Source organism: Neomonachus schauinslandi, chromosome 16, assembly GCF_002201575.2.
Source record: "Neomonachus schauinslandi chromosome 16, ASM220157v2, whole genome shotgun sequence".
Classification (NCBI taxonomy): domain Eukaryota; kingdom Metazoa; phylum Chordata; class Mammalia; order Carnivora; family Phocidae; genus Neomonachus; species Neomonachus schauinslandi.
Genome location: NC_058418.1, coordinates 6,342,911 through 6,360,633, shown reverse-complemented (window position 1 = coordinate 6,360,633; position 17,723 = coordinate 6,342,911). Strand labels below are relative to the sequence as shown.

The 17,723-nt window shown below is 52.8% G+C and overlaps 1 protein-coding gene across 2 annotated transcripts in view; it reads left to right on the top strand.

Annotated features, from left to right (window-relative positions):
- Positions 1–3,945: 3,945 nt before the first annotated feature.
- MYH14 (myosin heavy chain 14) overlaps positions 3,946–17,723 on the top strand; it is an 85,745-nt gene continuing 71,967 nt past the window's right edge. Inside the window, exons 1-5 of one of the 2 annotated variants that reach the window (XM_044911268.1) lie at positions 3,946–3,967; positions 8,774–9,184; positions 13,471–13,627; positions 16,954–16,981; positions 17,110–17,212. In XM_044911268.1, the coding sequence (XP_044767203.1) occupies positions 8,777–9,184; positions 13,471–13,627; positions 16,954–16,981; positions 17,110–17,212 (696 nt within the window). In that variant the 5' untranslated portion in view covers positions 3,946–3,967; positions 8,774–8,776. Of the gene's footprint in view, positions 3,968–6,326; positions 6,435–8,773; positions 9,185–13,470; positions 13,628–16,953; positions 16,982–17,109; positions 17,213–17,723 lie in introns of those variants that run through there. The other variant, XM_021681382.2, reaches the window with a different exon arrangement.

Below are 17,723 nucleotides of genomic sequence, written 5' to 3'. Positions count from 1 at the left end.
TTTGGCTCAGGTCATGATCTCAGGGTCCTGGGATCAAGCCCCTCATCGGGCTCCCTGCTCGGCGGGAAGCCTGCTTCTCCCTCTCCCATTCCCCCTGCTTGTGTTCCCTCTCTCGCTATGTCTCTCTGTGTCACATAAATAAATAAAATCTTCAAAAAAAAAAAAAAAGGAAGTAAAACACCTACCCCCACCAGGCATGGGAGCTGTTCCCCCAATTTTTTTTTCTGGTTAAAGTCAGTAGAGCATCTGACTTTTGATCTTGGGGTTGTGAGTTTGAGCCCCACATTGAGTGTAGAGATCACTTAAAAATAAAATCTTAAAAAAAATCCCCCCCGCCTTGGGGCACCTGGGTGCCTCAGTTGGTTGGGTGACTGCCTTCGGCTCAGGTCATGATCCCGGGGTCCTGGGATCGAGTCCCACATCGGGCTCCCGGCTCATTGGGTAGCCTCCTTCTCCCTCTGACCCTCTCCCCTCTCATGCTGTTTCTCACTCTCTCAGATAAATGAATAAAATCTTTTTAAAAAAATCCCCCCAGATTCTCTTCCGTATAGCAACCCCCTCCCTGGTTCTCCCGTCTCCTCGCCTCTCAGCTCCAGCATTTTACTTTGGTCCATGAACTTAGCTTCCTGAGGGCTTTTATCCCACACCTGTGCTGCCCATAACTCGGATTCTGCATAACAAGGTAATTATGAATCAAGAATAATGAGGTCTGTGCCAACTGGCGGAAATCCCTCTCCTCCTCTGGGAACTCAGAATGCTCCCATATTCCCATTTCCTTTTTCCCTGATACAACCATCCCGATATTCCATCACCCCCATTTTCTGAGCCCCCTCTCTATTACAGCTTATGCTACACCCACAGAGGAGTCAGACCTGGCCCCTGACAGCCCTGGGCTCGCAACTTAATGGGGACAATTCCAGTGCTGGGGTGAAGAGATGGATGCGTGGTGAAGATGGTTTGACCATCAAGGGAATGGGTTTGGGGCTTTCTCCTGATGAACCTCTGTGGCAGACTTGGACAGACTGAGGACAGATGGAGGGCTCTGAATTGGTTTCCTGGGTCCCGGCCACTCTCTGGTGGTTTCATAGAGTGATTCACATTCCAAGCTCTGGAGCCAGACTGCCTGGGCTCAAATCTGGGCTCTGATGCTTTCTAGCTGTACAATCTTGGGCTGCCTTCTCTCAGTGTCCTCATCTGTAAAATGGGTATGACACTAGCACCTACCACTTAGAGCTTAATACAGTACTACATTTAATACAAATATATTAATACATTTAATACATAAAGGGCTTAGCACTGTGCCTGGCACACAGTAAGTGCTAAATATCTATCACCAACTATTAAAGTGCTTAGCACAGGCATCCAGCTCATAGAATGTCCTCCGCAAAAGGAAGCTCAATATTACCAGTGATGTCATCAGTTACCCTATTGATTGAGCAGAAATAATGACATCTCCAATTTAGACTCTTGGTGGGAATGATGACATCACCAGTTGCCAGGTAGATTTAACCCTAGCTGGTATTGATGACATCACCAGTTACCAGGCAGAATATGGTTAGAATGGGAGTGACAGAGCCTTCTTTTCTGTTTGAATTTCTGTTGTGTTCCAGTTCACACACTCTTCCCTGGTGCCTTCAGGCACATGGGATTTCATCTGTTTTAGCCTTAGTTTTCTATCAGTTAAATGGGGATAATAAAAGTATCCATCTCATAGAATTGTTGAAAGAATCCAGTGAGTTAATACAACAGTCACAATGTCCAGCACACAGTTGGCACTCAATCAATAGCAGCTCCTGTTGTCTTCACTGCAGGAGGCTTTCATGGAGAACACTTTGGCCAGAGTAACAGGGGCCGCAGCTCTGTCTTGGTTAACAGCACAGACTCAGGGGTCTGACCTCCTGCAACCTAAGCCCAGTTCCGCCACCAGGAGCAACCGGGAGACCCTAGGCATGTTGCTGGCCTGTAAAGTGGGGTAATGACAGGGCCAACCTCACAGGGCCGGCATGAGGATGCACTGGGATAATGATGGGCACGTTCCCAGCCCACAATCAGGCCTCATACATTGGAGCTGCATTATCAATCACTTCAGGAGCCCTCAGAAAAGGCCCCCCCTCCTCCCCGGAACTCAGTTTGCCTGTCTGCAAAGAGGTGGGCAGTGGCCACGGTAATCTCAAAGCTTCTTGCCCATAACGACCGCCTTTGCCATTGTCAAGCAAATGCGTTGGGAGTTGGATGCTTGCACCTGTGTCTGCCCCACCCCAACTCCATCTCTCTCCTCCCGTGTCTTTGATCCCCATCTCTTACCTCTCAACCTTTCCCTTTCTCTGGCTTCTTTCCCTTGTGGTAGACTTTCTCTCTGTCTCTGTTGTTTCTCTCCTGCATTCTATCAGAAGGGTTTGTAGGGCAACGAATAACAACTGTAATAATAATTATTGTTTATTCAGCCTTTTCCTGATGCCAGCTGCACACTAGCTCTTTGCATGCATTAACTCGTTTAGTTCACACAATGCAAGGATTTGTTACTATTGATTCAACAAAAACTTATTGAGCGCCTACTGTGTTCCAGGCCCTGAGGATCTGGCACTGAACAAAACAAAGATTCTTGCCCTCTTGGGACTTATATTCTAGTGAGGAGACAGATGATAAACAGATAAACACATAAATACTTCCAGTGCTATGAGGAAAAACAAAGCAAAATCAGGGGAGAGAGTGATGAGGGGAAGTGGTTTATATAGAATGGTCAGGACAGGCCTTCCGGGGCAGGTGACAATGGAGGAGACCTGACACTGGAGGACAAGGAGAGGCAGATATCCATGCAGAACCGTGGGGGTGGGGAAGAGGATTCCTGATGGAAGAAACAGCAAATGCAAAGGCCCTGAGGCAGGGCATGCAGGAGGAGTGTTTGTGGAATTGAGGAACATCCAGGAGGCCAGGGTGGCTGGAAAGGAGTGACAGGGACCAGAGAAGAAGGTGAGATCAGACAGGGCCCCAGGGGACATTTCAGAAACCAATGGTTCGGGGCTTTCCAGCAACAGGCTAGTTTCAGAGGTGGGCTCCACCTCAGGGTTCAGTGGGGCCTTTGCTTTGTGACCTTGGGAAGTCATCTGCCTCTCCCTGAGCCTCAGTTTTCCCATCTGTAAATTGGGAAGCATTAACTACCGTTTGGATGTATCATGGTGGTTAAGAGCACAAGTTCTGAAGTCAGATTTGGTGGGATCTGAGCCCTTGCTCTGCCACCTGCCAGCTCCATGCCTTTCGACAATTAACACCCTCTTTCTAAGCTTGGGTTTACCTCATCTGGAAGATGAAGATCTTAATTCCAAGGGGTAGTTGTAAGGATTAAATGAGATCATACAGGTAAAGCGCTTAGCACAGCTTCTGGCATACACTGTGCACTCAATAAATGATCATTATTATTACTGACGGTATCGCCCACACCTCCGTGGTGGGTGAGAGCCTGGGAGAGTGCCTGGTACGCGGTCGGCGTTCGACAAAAGTGAATTCTCTCTCCTGTCTCTCCTGCCCGCCGGCTCCCGGGGGACCCAGGCATTCCGGCCTCCAGCCGCCCCCCCACGCCGGCCCTCACAAAGGCTCCCATTCATGCCGCGTGCACAAAGCGGAGCATTCACCCGTGTCCCTTGGGCCTCCGGCCCCCGGCCGCCCCCCACAGCTCGCCATTGGTCGCCTCCCCTGCCCGTCAGGCCTGGGGTCCTGCCCACGACCGCGCCGCCTGGCTCCGCACTCCGGCGCCGTTCTTTTCCCACGGCTGGCACACTCCGACAACTTCTGATTGGCCCGGTCCGCCAGCCGGTCCTCCTGATTGGCGGGCGCGGCCCCACGGGCGGGGCCGTAGCTTGTCGCAGCGGGCGCCGATTGGCCCCTGCCGCGCTCGTGTGGGCTGGGCTCTCCTGGCGGGCCCGCCCCTCTTTCTCCCCAGGCCGAAGCCTCGGGACGGCCCTGGAAGCCGGTGAGTGCTCGGGGTCCGCTGCCCGCCGGAGGCGGCGTAGCGGGACTGGGCCCGGGGAGGCTGGAGCCTAGGGGCTTCGGATAGGGGCCCCGAAGGCCGGCGCGGGCGGCGGGGGAGAAGCGGTGACGCGGCCACTCACCTTGGGCGCGCAGCGGGACGGCGGCGGGGGGGCGGGGCGGGCGTCTACCTCCCCCCCCCCCCGCCCCACTCGATTTCTTACTGTGTGTAAGGCCGGATCGGGGTCTTCGCTGGAGACCCCGGGCCTATTCCACAGACGGGGAAACTGAGGCTCGCTTTGGGACCTTGGACGCTTTAATACCTGAGTCATCGCCTTCAGTCCTCCGCCTCCGCCAGATAAGGTGTCTCTGTTCTCACGTGTAAAAATCGCAGACCAGGGGTCACGACTGGCAGAGACAAAAGGGTAGGGAAAGACATATTTGAGCACTAATGATGTACTCGGGCGCTTTTATTTTTACAGCTAAATAATTATATTAACTCGAGGTGGGTTATACTGTACCCATTTTACAGGGAGGGGAAAACTGAGGCTGGACAGAGGCAGTGACTGCAGGGAGACAGGGTTGCGAATAACACTTTGGAGATCAACTGTGTGCTGGGTCCCTTAACCTTTTTAATCTCACAGTAGTCCCCTAAAGAAGGCTGTGGTCCTATGGTGTAGATGGGGAAGCAGGTTCGAGAGAGTTAAACAACGAGGAAGAGGAAATTGATCCCTTTGAGTACCCAGTACCCCAAATTCCTCTTTAGAATGACAGAAAACGGTGTGAGCTTGAATCCCAGCTCTCCCTCTTAACTGACCGTGTGACCTTCAGCGCATTACTTCCGCTCTCCGTGCCTCACTTTCCCCGTTGGACGAACGGAGATGCTGATTGTCCCTATCATATTGTTGGGTTTTTTTTTTGACAGAGAGAGAGACAGACAGAGAGCACAAGCAGGGGGAGCAGCAGAGGGAGAAGGAGAAGCAAGCTCTCCGTTCAGCAGGGAGCCAGACCTGGCGTTTGACTCCAGGACCCTGGGATCATGACCTGAGCTGAAGGCAGATACCTAACAGCTGAGCCACCCAGGTGCCCCTCACATTGGTTTTTAAGATCATTCTATGAATTAAAACTCAGCTGTTCTAAGAGTAGAAAAACGTCGGCACAGAGTAGGTGCGCTTACCACTACTTAGTCCTCATTCCACCCATGAGAAGACTGAAGCTCCGGAGGCCAGAATAACACTTTGTGGTCTTCTTTGGTACTCCTAGTACTCTCTGTGGAATGTGTTGTCCCATTTCCGGGATTGGGGAAACTGAGGCTCAGAAAGATCAAATGATGTCGTGAGGCACTGCTTGTTTAAGCTTGGGCTGGGAGCCTTTTCTCCCACATTATCTTATTCATTTCTTTGGCCGCAATTCACGCAGAGGGAAGCTGAGGCCCAGAAAGCTTGAGCGGGATTCAAACCCCGGAGTCCTCAGCCCTCTCAGCCGCGCGGGTCCTTGATTTTTGCCTGCCAGGAGAAGGAGGGGCCCCTGGTGCTGCCGCTGCCGCCGCTGTGACCCACCTGGCAACAGACTCATCTCCGCTTCCCCCCATCCCCCAGTGAAGGGCCTTGCAGCTCCAGGACCCGCCCCCTTCCCCGAGCCGGGCAGGTGCTGGGTGACATCAGAGCCGGGCTCCCTCCGGGTGACGCGACGTGGCCCCGCCCCGCGCTGGACCGCGGAGGTAGTCGCACCTGAGAGCTCAATCGGCCCGGGGATTCCCGTGCCCCCTCCCCATCTTCCCGATTCCCGCACGGGCCAGCGGCCCCAGGTAGCCCCGAGGATTCGCGAGTTGAGGGGGCGGCCACAGGGCTCTTGGGTCTCGGGGAAATGGGGGTTGGGCGCTCGGATTCCTGGATCTGAGGAGGAGAGTTGGGGGCCAGGAATCCCAGGTCTGAGTGAGGACAGCACTGGGAGCCTGGACTTCTAGGTCTTGAGGGACAAAGGCACTGGGCCCAGGACACTGGGTCTGGGGGCCCGGACTCCCGGTCTTGAGGAAGGAGGGGCTGGGGGGCCGGATTCCTGGGTCTGAGGGAGGAGGGGCTGGGGGCCTGGACCCCTGGGTCTGAGGGAGGAGGGGCTGGGGGCCCAGATTTCCGGGTCTGGCTACCGAAGGGACTCTTGAATACTAGCACTAGGCTGAGGTCAGCGGGCTGGATGCCAAGGGCCCGGCCCCTGCCTCAGGGGCGGATCCCTGGCTCCTTTTCCTTTTCCAGCCCAGCAATCTCTGCCCCTCCCAGGGCAGGTGAAAGCACCTGCCCTGGTGACAGTAATGAGCCCAGGCAGAGGTGTTCCTGCCGGCTAAGGAGGGTGGGGCTGCCGGAGAGGCTCAGCCATTTGGAGCCAAGGCCTGCAGGCCCTCCCCATCAGGGCTGATGTCAGTCCTCAGGGTTTGGATGTCCCATCATCCTCACCTCTAGCCCGGCTGCCGTGAGGTGAGGGGGCCCCCGGGCTCATGGGTCCAAGGGAGAAGGGACTGGCGGCCCAGACTCCTGGCTCTAGGCAGGGGAAGTGTAGGACTGGATGATTGCAAAAACTCCCAAACCTTTCCTGGTCAAAGGCCACAGGCTGGAGGGGGAAGTGGGTGGGGTGGGGTAGGGTGAGGGTAGGGGCAAAGTCCCAGGGATGGGGCTTGGCTCTGGGTGGATCAGGGCCACATTGGAGGCCGGGGGTTAGCCTTGGCAATTGGGAGCCTGGGGAGTGTGTGTGGGGGGGAACACCCTGCTGCTTGAGGGCAGGAACCATCCGTTTGAGACCTGAGAGCACCAAGGGCTGCTGGTGCTGGGGCCTGTGTAAGGGGTCTGGGTGGAAGTGGGATGTGTGGTCTGGAGCCGAGTTTCCAGGTGGGAGAGGCTCTGAGAGAAAGCCAAGAGCCTGATGGGACCAGATATGGGGATGCCTCAAGAGGAGCTGGGTGTTTGGAGGGACTTCTCCACGGGTGTGTTGGAGGTGGGGGGCCTGGAGGGCAGAGGCAGAAACATTGAGGTGGGGCAGACAACTATTCAGGTATTCCTGTGACTGGTGCGGATGTTTGAGGTGGAGGGAGAGAATAGAGGCAGACTTCTTCGGGAACAGGGCCCAGGGAAGGACAGGGAGGGCATTTTTCCTGACTGGTGCTTAGACTGCCCTGAAATTGCTGTGGGCTGTTCGCTGCTGGTTTGTGGGCCCTTTGAGGGCGGGGAGGGTTCTAGCACAGTCTGGCTCACCCAGTGTCTCCATTACAGCGCACAGGTCACACTGGGTTGTGGCCGGCTGAGACTAGAGCTGGATCACCCCAGACCAGGGGCTCCTCAAGGTGGGGCCCCATCTGTAGCATCTCGGGGTCCCCAGACTTACTCCAGGCAGAGCCCGGCATCTGAACAGCCTCACGGAATGTTGAGTGAATGCAGGAGCAAATGAATGGGGCTGCTCTCCCCATCATAAAGAAAAGGAAGCCAGGTTGCAGGGAAGGAACTGATAACTAAGGCATGAGATTGTTCTGCAGTTGCGGGGTAGGCCAGAGGTGGTTGAGGAACCTGAGTGACAGAGATCAGATTGATGCCTTCCTAGGGCTCACATCTAAGAGGCTGAGGTCCTCATCATGACTCAGTCTGGCCCTCTTGGTCCCTGATCTTACTTCACCTACCACCTTCTCCCTCTTGTTTACTTGGCTCTAGCCACACTGGCTTCTCACAATGCCACAGACACACAGGCACACTCCTGCCTCAGGGCCTTTGCACTGGCTCTTCTCCCAGCCTGGAATGCTTTACCTCTCAACATTCCCATGGCTCACTCCCTTCATCTTCCTCAGGTCTTTATTCAAATACCACATCAGAGAGGCTTTCCCTGGCCATCCCAATTAAAACTGCAGTACCCCTCAATCCTAACATCCCCTGTTCCCTGCTTTCTTTTTCTCCTTGGCATTTATCACATTTAACATACTATATAATTTACTTATCTTTTTATCTGTCTCCTGGGATTAGAGCATCACTACCCAATAAGAATATAATGCAAGGGGAGCCTGGGTGGCTCAGTCGTTAAGCGTCTGCCTTCGGCTTAGGTCATGATCTCAGGGTCCTGGGATCCAGCCCCGCATCGGGCTCCCTGCTCAGCGGGAAGCCCGCTTCTCCCTCTCCCACTCCCCCTGCTTGTGTTCCCTCTTTCACTGTCTCTCTGTCAAATAAATAAATAAATAAAATCTTAAAAAAAAAAAAAAGAATATAATGCAAGCCAAACGTGTAATTTAAAATGTTGTACTTGCCATGTTAAAAATGGAAAAAACTCAAAAGGAACAAGTATTGTTAAAGTTAATGATATATATTATTTAACCCAGTGTATTCAAAATAACTATCATTGCAATGTATCAATCATCAAATATAAAAAATACTGAGTTTTTTGTTGTACCAAGTCTTTGAAATCTGGCATGTGTCTTGTACTTAGACCCCATCTCACTTTGGATTCTCCGTTTCAAAAGCCCAGTAGCTGTATGTGGCAGTGGCTTCCATACGGGACAGCACTGGGCTGGAAGGAACGCAAACGCCTTCTCTAGGCAGGGATCTGTTGCTTGCTTCTTCTTGGCTGTATGGCCAATGCCTTGAATGGTGCCTGACCCGGACAGGCTTATTCGATAATTATTGAATGAATGAATGGAATGAGTAAAGGAGATCGGTGGGCCCATTTTGCAGATGTGTAAAAAGAGGTCTGGTGAAGAAAGGCAGTAGGGACTGCCTGGAGGGGGCGCGGTCTGGGCTGGGAAGGGAGCCCCACCTGACCTCCAGCCTTCTCTCTCCTGCAGACCATGGCGGCGGTGACCTTGTCCGTGCCCCGGCGGAAGGCGGCCCCCAGGCCCGGCCCAGTGCCCGAGGCCGCCCAGTCGTACCTGTTCGCCCCCAGTGGGTCGGGCGTGGGTGGCTCGCCGGGGGGAGCCGGCACCTCGCCGCAGGTGGAGTGGACGGCGCGGCGCCTGGTGTGGGTGCCCTCCGAGCTGCACGGGTTCGAGGCGGCGGCGCTGCGGAACGAGGGCGAGGAGGAGGCCGAGGTGGAGCTGGCGGAGAGCGGGCGCAGGCTGCGGCTGCCGCGGGACCAGATCCAGCGCATGAACCCGCCCAAGTTCAGCAAGGCCGAGGACATGGCCGAGCTCACCTGCCTCAACGAGGCCTCCGTGCTGCACAATCTCCGCGAGCGGTACTACTCGGGCCTCATCTACGTGAGTGGCCGCCTGCCGGGAGGGCATGGCCCGGGGGGTGGGGAGCTGGGTGGCAGCCCCCAGCTTGAGTAGCGCGAGGCCATTTCTGCTCGGGATCCCGCGCCAAATTACAGATTATTGCCTAGAACGGCGTCAGACGCCACTGGGGCAGTCCCGGAATATTATATGGTAGATGCCGTGCACCTTACTATTTTTCCTAAAGTGTGAAAAAAAATTCCAAGTTCTCAAATAGAACACATCAGAGGGTTTTGAGAAAGGGTTATGGGTCTGTCATAATAATGAGTGACAGCCACCGAGTATGGAAAACTGCACGCCAGGCTCTGTCCTAAATTCCCTTCCATATATTAATTCACTTCCTCTCACTGTACACAAAGCAGAGCCTATTATTAGCTCCGTTTTACCGAAAAGGAAACTGAGGCCCGGAGAGATTTCGTAACAGTAAACGCTGACATTTATTAAGCAAGCACTAGGCACTCTTAAATGTATTGTCTCAATACACTTTCCCAATTATAAAGCATGTAGTCCCCATTTTACAGATTGAACAAACAGGGAGGCCCAGAAAGGTCAAGTTCCTTGACCAAGGTCACCCAGGTGGACCAGGCGGACCTGGGCCGGCCAGCTGCAGGCGCCATCCCTCCGTGTGGCGCCTCTCAAGATGAAGATGGGATTGATGATTGTGAGGTTGATTCTGGTGGTCTCGTGTCTGTTGAGCGTCGAGTATCTCTCACATTATTTAATCTCTACAGCAAACAGGTGGAGTAGGGAGGGCAGTGGTTCGTAAGCCCGTCTTTGTGAGTTAGAATCGCCTGGGGAATTTTTTGAAAGTATTAGCACCCGAGCCCCACCCTCCCCTGTTTAAATCAGGCTTCCCGGGGCTGTGACGTGGACAGTAGTATTTTTTTTTAAGATTATTTATTTATTTATTTGAGAGAATGAGATAGAGAGCATGAGATGGGGGAGGGTCAGAGGGAGAAGCAGGCTCCCTGCTGAGCAGGGAGCCCGATGCGGGACCCAATCCCGGGACTCCAGGATCATGACCTGAGCCGAAGGCAGTCGCTTAACCAACTGAGCCACCCAGGCGGCCCTGGACAGTAGTATTTTTTAATAAGCTTCCAGGGTGGTTCTAATGGGCAGCCAGAGCGTTATTAGAGCAAACAGGATTAAAGAGATCGACAAAGAATGTCGACAATAGTAATGAAAAATAATAATAATGGTGGCTAGCAGATACTTATTGAGCACTTACCATGTGCCAAGTGCTGTTCTAAGTGCTGAGTGTGGGTTTTCGGCGCACCTCTGGGCCGGGGACTGTTGTTATTACCTGATGTTCAGGAATGTCAAGTGACATGGATCCCGGGTCACACAGATAGGAAGGAGTTGGGGCGGGATTTGAACCCAGGCAGCTGGGTCCCAGAATTGCACTCCAAATAGCAGCTTAGAGGGCTGGGGTCTCACCGCCTTGGTGCTGACCCCCCAACAAAACTCTTTAAAGACCTAATGAACACCCTCAAAGGAAAAGTGCTGGTTTTATATTAAAAAAAAAAAAAGACAAAACTTTAATGGGAGTAATAAAAGAAAATTTAACTCAATGATGAGCTATATCCAAATATAAAAATAAACAGAGTGGCCACAATATCCACCCGTAAGCTCAAAATATTTTTATGAAGTCTGACTCCCGTTTGGGAAGGAGGAGACCAAGGCTGGGAGGGCCAGTGGCTGGCTCAGGACCCCTCAGCTTGAGGCGGCAGTTGTGGGATTGGAACTGAGGGCTGTGTGACTCCGGATGGGGTTGGCAATGTTCTCCAGGCCGCACTGGCCCCTGCTGAGTCCTCGCTCACTTTTGCAAACCCTGGGAAAGAGGCCTTGGCCCAAGCCACTCCCCTGGATCTCACAAATGGAAGCGAGATGGAAGAGTCCAAAAGACTAGACGGGAAGCTAATTGGGCCTTAATAATAACCATTAGCACTCAGTGAGTGCCTGCTTTCTCTGTCGGGTGCTGTTCTAAACTTTCCCATGTGATCTTGCTGACCCCCTCCCTCCACACACAGCTACCAGGTAGGAATGATTATCACCTATTCCCTCACCTCGGAGAGGGGAAGCCATCGGCCCTGTGGTAGTTAACAGCTAACGTATTAAGCACGCGCAGTGTTCCAGGGCCCTTGCCGTGCCCCGTACGTGCAAGACGAACCTGTGGATGGTTCCCAGCCACCCTATGTGGAAGTGCTGTTCCTGATCCTGTTTGATGAGAAAGTAAGATCCAGAAAGCTCAGGGTGCTTGCTCCAGCTGCCTTCCAGAAGGTGCTAGAGGTGTGATCAAGCTCCACCCTGCTTCGGGCCGTGCTTCATAGATACTTGTTTGGCTGGCTGACTGGTGATGGGGAAGACAGTGTTGATCAGTGGGTATGGTGTCCAGGCCTCCAGAAACCCAGTTTCTGCCACTAATACGTTCTTTGGCCTGGAGTCCCGAGGGTCTGGATGCTTTGGGCAGGAAGGGAACCCGTCTGTTGAGCACACACCATGCTCACAATCTTTCTAGGTGGTCAGGGTTAAAAGCCCATTTTCCGGGGCTGGGGACTGAGGCTCAGGAGGGCAAATCCCTTGTGCGAGTCACACACAACTGGAAACTCAGGATGACACGGCTTCGAAGTCTGAGCGAGCTCTTAGCTCCCAGGTGGGATGGGTAACAGGAGAGTCTTGGGACCCACAGCTGGAGTGCCTTTTATGGGCCCCGCCTTGGGCTGGCTGGTTTTTATTCATTATCTCCCTTAATCCCCACAGCCTCTGTAATGAGGTGGGGAGGAAACCGAGACTGGAGAGAGTCACTGGGCTGGACGGCTTCAGAGCCCCGGGGGCTGGGCAGCTGCATCAGACCCTTCCAACTGGGTGTCCCCCGCTCTGCCCCCTCGACTCAGGTGTCCCTAACCCTCTCTACACGCACAGCCTCTGCCCTTTGCTCCCTGGCCTTGGCAGCCAGCTCAGGTTGCCATGGGGGGCGGGGGGTGTCGTCCTGGCAACAAGGTGTGGCTGGCAGGAGGGGGCTGAGGTGGGAGGGTGGCATGGGGAGTGGGTTCCTCCGCCAGGCAGGAGTGGGGGCCGGGGCGCCAGCAGCCATGAGATACCCTCCCAGGGAATGTGGTCCGGCTGCCCCGCCCTCTGCCAGGGGAGCTTCCGGGAGCAGCTCTTTAAGGCAGCGAGGGCAGACACCCAGCAAACCGGTTGTTCGGCTCTCGGCTGGCCACCCACCCTCCCACCGTTAAAGGGTTGGCACCTGGGAGCGGGGCAGCCCGTGGTGGCCACACCCTGCTCAGCCTGAGAAGCGCAAGCTGTCTGGGGAGCTTAAAGCAATCCTACTACTAACCCACTAAGGAGCTGGCCCGCTGACCGAATAGCTAAGTGGTTTAATCGTTAATCAGCGAGGCCACTAAGCACCTACCTCTCCGGCTCATTTCGAGAGCCAATTCCGGCTAGCGTATCCGGTGAGGTCTCTGGGTTGGTTTAGGCTCTCTAGCAAGCCTCTCTATGGCTGGAGTGCCTCTGTTGTCAGCTGAACCCCGGGCCCATCGGGGGTCAGCACGAATTCAGGGAGTCCGTGAACTTGGATGCAAGAAAAATTGCATCTTTATTTTCACGTACCTCAATCCTGAACTTTAGCATTTCCTCCCGTAAGCGTGTAAGCCCACCCGTGAGTCTGTTTTCAGTAGAAACCACAGACTTGGTACTGTCACGTTTCAGTGGCAGATACTGTGATACCTTCTGAGGATGTATGTTCAAACAAATACATACAAATCTAACTCTTCCTCTTCTTTCAATGCAAACAGTCCTCACCTTGTGTTCTTTCTTCGATAATGCTTTGGAGATAATTCCGTATCCGTACACAAGTATCATAGTGATCCGTTTTAAGAACATACATGCAGGTCATTTCCAGACTTCTGCCATTTTAAAGAGTGCTGCAGCAGATGAGCTCGCACATGGTCATTTTATGTGTGTGCGAATCCAGGTGGTAGTGGGCTGTGACCCAAGTCTGGCTGGCTGCAAAGGCCACATTCTCTCTCAGGGTGAATCCTAATCCATACAGCACCTTTGTGCAGTATGGAAAGATTCTCTTCCACCTTCAGCCTGAAAGTCTTTGTCACAAATGGTCAAATCTACATTGTCATGATCTGAATGGCAGCCCCTTTGATGGCCATCCTTGTGCAGTGCACAACCTGCCCAGCTGTACATGGCAGTCCATGCTGCTGTCTGGGCCTCAGACAGGCAGCTGAGGCCCTTTCCTTTCTTGCCCACTGCAGACGTACTCTGGCCTTTTCTGTGTGGTCATCAATCCATACAAGCAGCTTCCCATCTATACGGAGGCCATTGTGGAGATGTACCGGGGCAAGAAACGCCATGAAGTGCCACCCCACGTGTATGCGGTGACAGAGGGGGCCTACCGAAGCATGCTCCAGGGTGAGTATGGGGCTGGGAGTGCTGGACATGTCTCTTCAAGGTGGGGGGGGGGCTATTCTGGGAGTCAGGATAAGATGACAGATCAAGAATTTCAGACTTTGAGGCTTCTTCATGGGGTAGGAGGAAGCACAAGTGGAGGGCTGAGTGGACGAGTTCTGGATCCTACCAGACAGGCCCCTTTTTATTTGTCTCTATGCTCACCCCTTCTCTCAACAGTATCGTCTGGGAGCCAACTGATGCCAGGCTTCTGCAAAATTTTCTCTTGAGACAGTGATTCTTAGTGTTCACTCAACATTTATGTTGTTACATGATCCACGTTGTCACGGAATTAATGTCAGTCCCTTGGATGGTGGACAGTGTGGGGTCACCGTGTACAGTTGGGCAGGTTGTACAAGGATGTCCAGGCAAAATGACATAATTCGCATGTACTATACATAATGTAATCATAAATTATTACATACCTATTTTAATATTTGGCTTATATTGAATGCATATTAAATATTTAAAAATTTGTCTTACTATCATGACATATGATGGTATGCAGCAATATATTTATATGGCATGTATTATACTTACATCACATATCATATGCTATAGTTCTCTTGTGGGTTATAATGATGCATTTATAATGCATACTGTGGTGGTTCTCAGAGTGTGGTGAGCATCAGCGTCACCTGGAAACTTGTCAGAAATGCAAACTTGGGCCCCACTTCAGACCTGCTAAGTCCGAGAAACTCTGGGAGCTTCACAAGATCCCTGGGCTCCCTCTGGGGATCCTGACACTGGCGCCAAGTTTGAGAATCACTGGTATAATATCCAATATATCAAATACCTGCATTACGCAGTAGAACACGTTTATAGGCAATGTTTTTGTATTCACCTTATAAATTTCTATTTGATCATTGGTGACACTTCTTTCCTTTGGTTATATAATCTGATTTGTTATATATTTATTTCTATAATACTTTTTAGCCATTATTATATATTGGTCATTATACCTTAGGGATAAATAAATAAATAAATAAATAGACGAACAATAAAGCAGGGGTGAGTAGCTACTTTGTGCCAAGCACTTTTCATGGATTGACCTGTTTAACCTCATACTGAGCAACCCCATAAAGTAAGTGTGCTCATTATCCCTGGTTTCCAGCTGGGGAAACTGAGGCACAGAGCACGCCGTCATTGCCTACAGTCCCAGTGGTGGGTGGGTGGCTGAGATGGGTCTTGGACCCAGGGCTCCCAACCTCTGCCTCCCTGTATGTAGGTCACACTGTGTGTCACATCCTCACCCTGGGCTGGGTGTTGTGGGTTCTGCTGTGTGACTCAGCTCGTTCTCATACCCCACCCAACTCAGCCTCTTGCTTTCTGTGTGACCCTAGCAGACAGCTGTCCCTGAGTCTCTTTCCTCACCTGTAAAATGGAGACAATATAAACCTCAGCTGAACAGAATACGATTCATTCAACCAACTACAATTTGAGCCCCTACCATGTGTGCCACTTTGTGCTGGGCGTGAGAGGTTCAAAGACACAAGAGCGAGATCCCGGACGCCAGGGTTCAGCCCCTGATAGAAAACAGGCCACAAAACAGCATTAGGTACTAACTAGTATATAAAACCTTTTTCGGACATTCTCTCTGAGTTCTGACTACAGCCCTGTGAGGTAAGGGCTGTTTGAGCCCTGTTTCTGAGATGGGGAAACTGAGGCACGGAGCATCTCAGAGACTGGCCCAAGGTGACACAGCAAGGCAGAGGGGAGGCTGGGTCTTGAACCCACATCCATATGGCTTCCAAACCAGGCTGAATGCAGCTCTCCCTTTGGCTTAAAACCACCTACCTGGAGACCTCCTGCCCCATTTAAAAACTATCTTGATTTTTTAAAAAGATTTATTTATTTATTTGAGGGGGGAGGGGGAAGGGCAGAGGGAGAGAGAGAATCTCAAGCAGACTCGCTGCTGAGCATGGAGCCCGACATGGGGCTCGATATCACAACCCTGAATTCATGACCTGAGCCGAAATCAAGAATCGCACGCTTAACCAACTGAGCCACCTATGTGCCCCCAAAACTATCCAGATCTTTTAATCATGACCTCCAAACCTGTCTGCACAATCTCCAGCTCTGCCCTGTCCCCCAGCTTCTCTGGCCTCCTTTCTGTCTCTCAGACATCTCCAACTTGGTCTCACCACAGGGCCTTTGCACTGGCTGTGTCCTCTGCCTGGAACGCTCTTTCTCTACTTCCTCATCCTTTAAGGCTGAGCTGAAACATCACCCCTTCTGGGAAGCCTTCCTGGCCCTCCACCCCTCAGTCTTCTTGTTACGTTACACCAGGGTTTCTTAATCCTGGCTCTATTGGCATTTGGGGCTGGAGGATTCTTTATACAGGGCATCCCATGCATTGTAGGATGTTCAGCAGCATTCCTGAGCTCTACTCAGTAGACCCTTGTAGGACCTTCTGGTTGCAACAACCAAACCGAAAATATCTGCAGACACTGCCAACTGTCCAATCATCCTCGGTTTTACTTTATGTGCTTTTTGTCCCCCAACTCAAGCAGAAGCTCCGTGAAGGCAGGGGCTTTGCCAGTTCCCATCGTTGTAGGTGCCTGGTGCTTAGTAGGTAATCAGTCTTATCAGACGCAGGGTGAGCCCTGGGGGAGACGGTGGGAACCACGCTGTGCTCTCTGCTCAGCAGAGATCCACCCACGGGCCACCAGTCACCATCACTCCTGTACTGTGACCTGCTTTATGCCAACGGCTGAGCCTTGGGGGCCCGGACCTTGCTCTCCTGTCTTTGCATCCCACACACCCAGCATGAGGTGGAGCACGGGAGGGGCTCGAATCAAAGTTTGTTGAATGCATTACATTCTGTTCAGTTGGAGTTTTTCCGCTCCATTTTACAGGTGAGGAAACAGGCTGAGAGAGGGACAGGGGCTTTGCTAGCATCACACAGCAAGCAAGAAGCTGGGGTGGGGTGGGGTGGGGTGTTAGAATCCAAGAATGTCACACATCAAAACTCTTTTGGGGGGAGGGGAGCCTGGGTGACTCAGTCAGTTAAGCGGCTGCCTTCGGCTCAAGTCATGATCTCGGGGTCCTGGGATCGAGTCCCATGTTGGGCTCCCTGCCCAGCAGGGGAGTCTGCTTCTCCCTTTCCCTCTGTCCCACCCCCCGCTCATGCTCTCTCTCAAATAAGTAGATAAAATCTTAAAAAAAAAAAAAAAACCCTTTTGGGGGGCAAAAGACTTCCTTACCCCTTTGAAGAGGGTATGGTATAAGAGGTCAGGGTCCCACGCCAGAGACCCTCCAGGTGACATGTCGACCTCTGTCCCTTACAGATCGTGAAGATCAGTCCATTCTCTGCACGTGAGTAATCCTGAAGGACTTCCTGGAGGAGGCAGGGTCCTGGCTGGGTGTGGCTCTGCTTGGAATGGGCAGGTCTTACCTGGCATCATTGTCAACCCCTTTTACTCTCCCCCTTTTGCCCGCCATAGCGGGGAATCTGGGGCTGGGAAGACAGAAAACACCAAGAAGGTCATCCAGTATCTTGCCCACGTGGCATCGTCACCAAAGGGCAGGAAGGAGCCAGGCGTACCGGTGAGTGCCCTGCCTCGGGACATGCTCTGGACCCTGCCACCGGCAATGCCCCCTCCATCTGAGGCCCTGCTTTTCCCCATAACCCCCTCTCTCCCTTACGGAGGGCCATAATTGCGAGCCTTCTCTTGGCTGCCCCTGCCGCCTGCACACCCACTGTGTGCCCGAGACAGTGCTAAGAGTAGAGGCAGGACGGAAACGGAAAATCAAGGGCCAGCTCGTGGCTTCATTAGCCCTCAGAACAGCACCTGGCACACAGTAGGTGCTTATAGTCTTGAGCACCTACTGTGTGCTAGGCCTGAGGTAAGGACCTACGATTCCCAGTTGCTTCACCAGTGAGCATCTATATAGTACCAGTCTCTCTGCTTACATGAACTCAGCACTCCAGTGTGTGGGTGTTGCTCTCATATGTTAAAGATGAGAAACGGCAGGCACGGCTGGGGTGAGTCCGCTGTTGGAGGTCACACACCCAGGAAGGGCTAGAGGGGATTCAAACCCAGGTGATGTGGTTCCC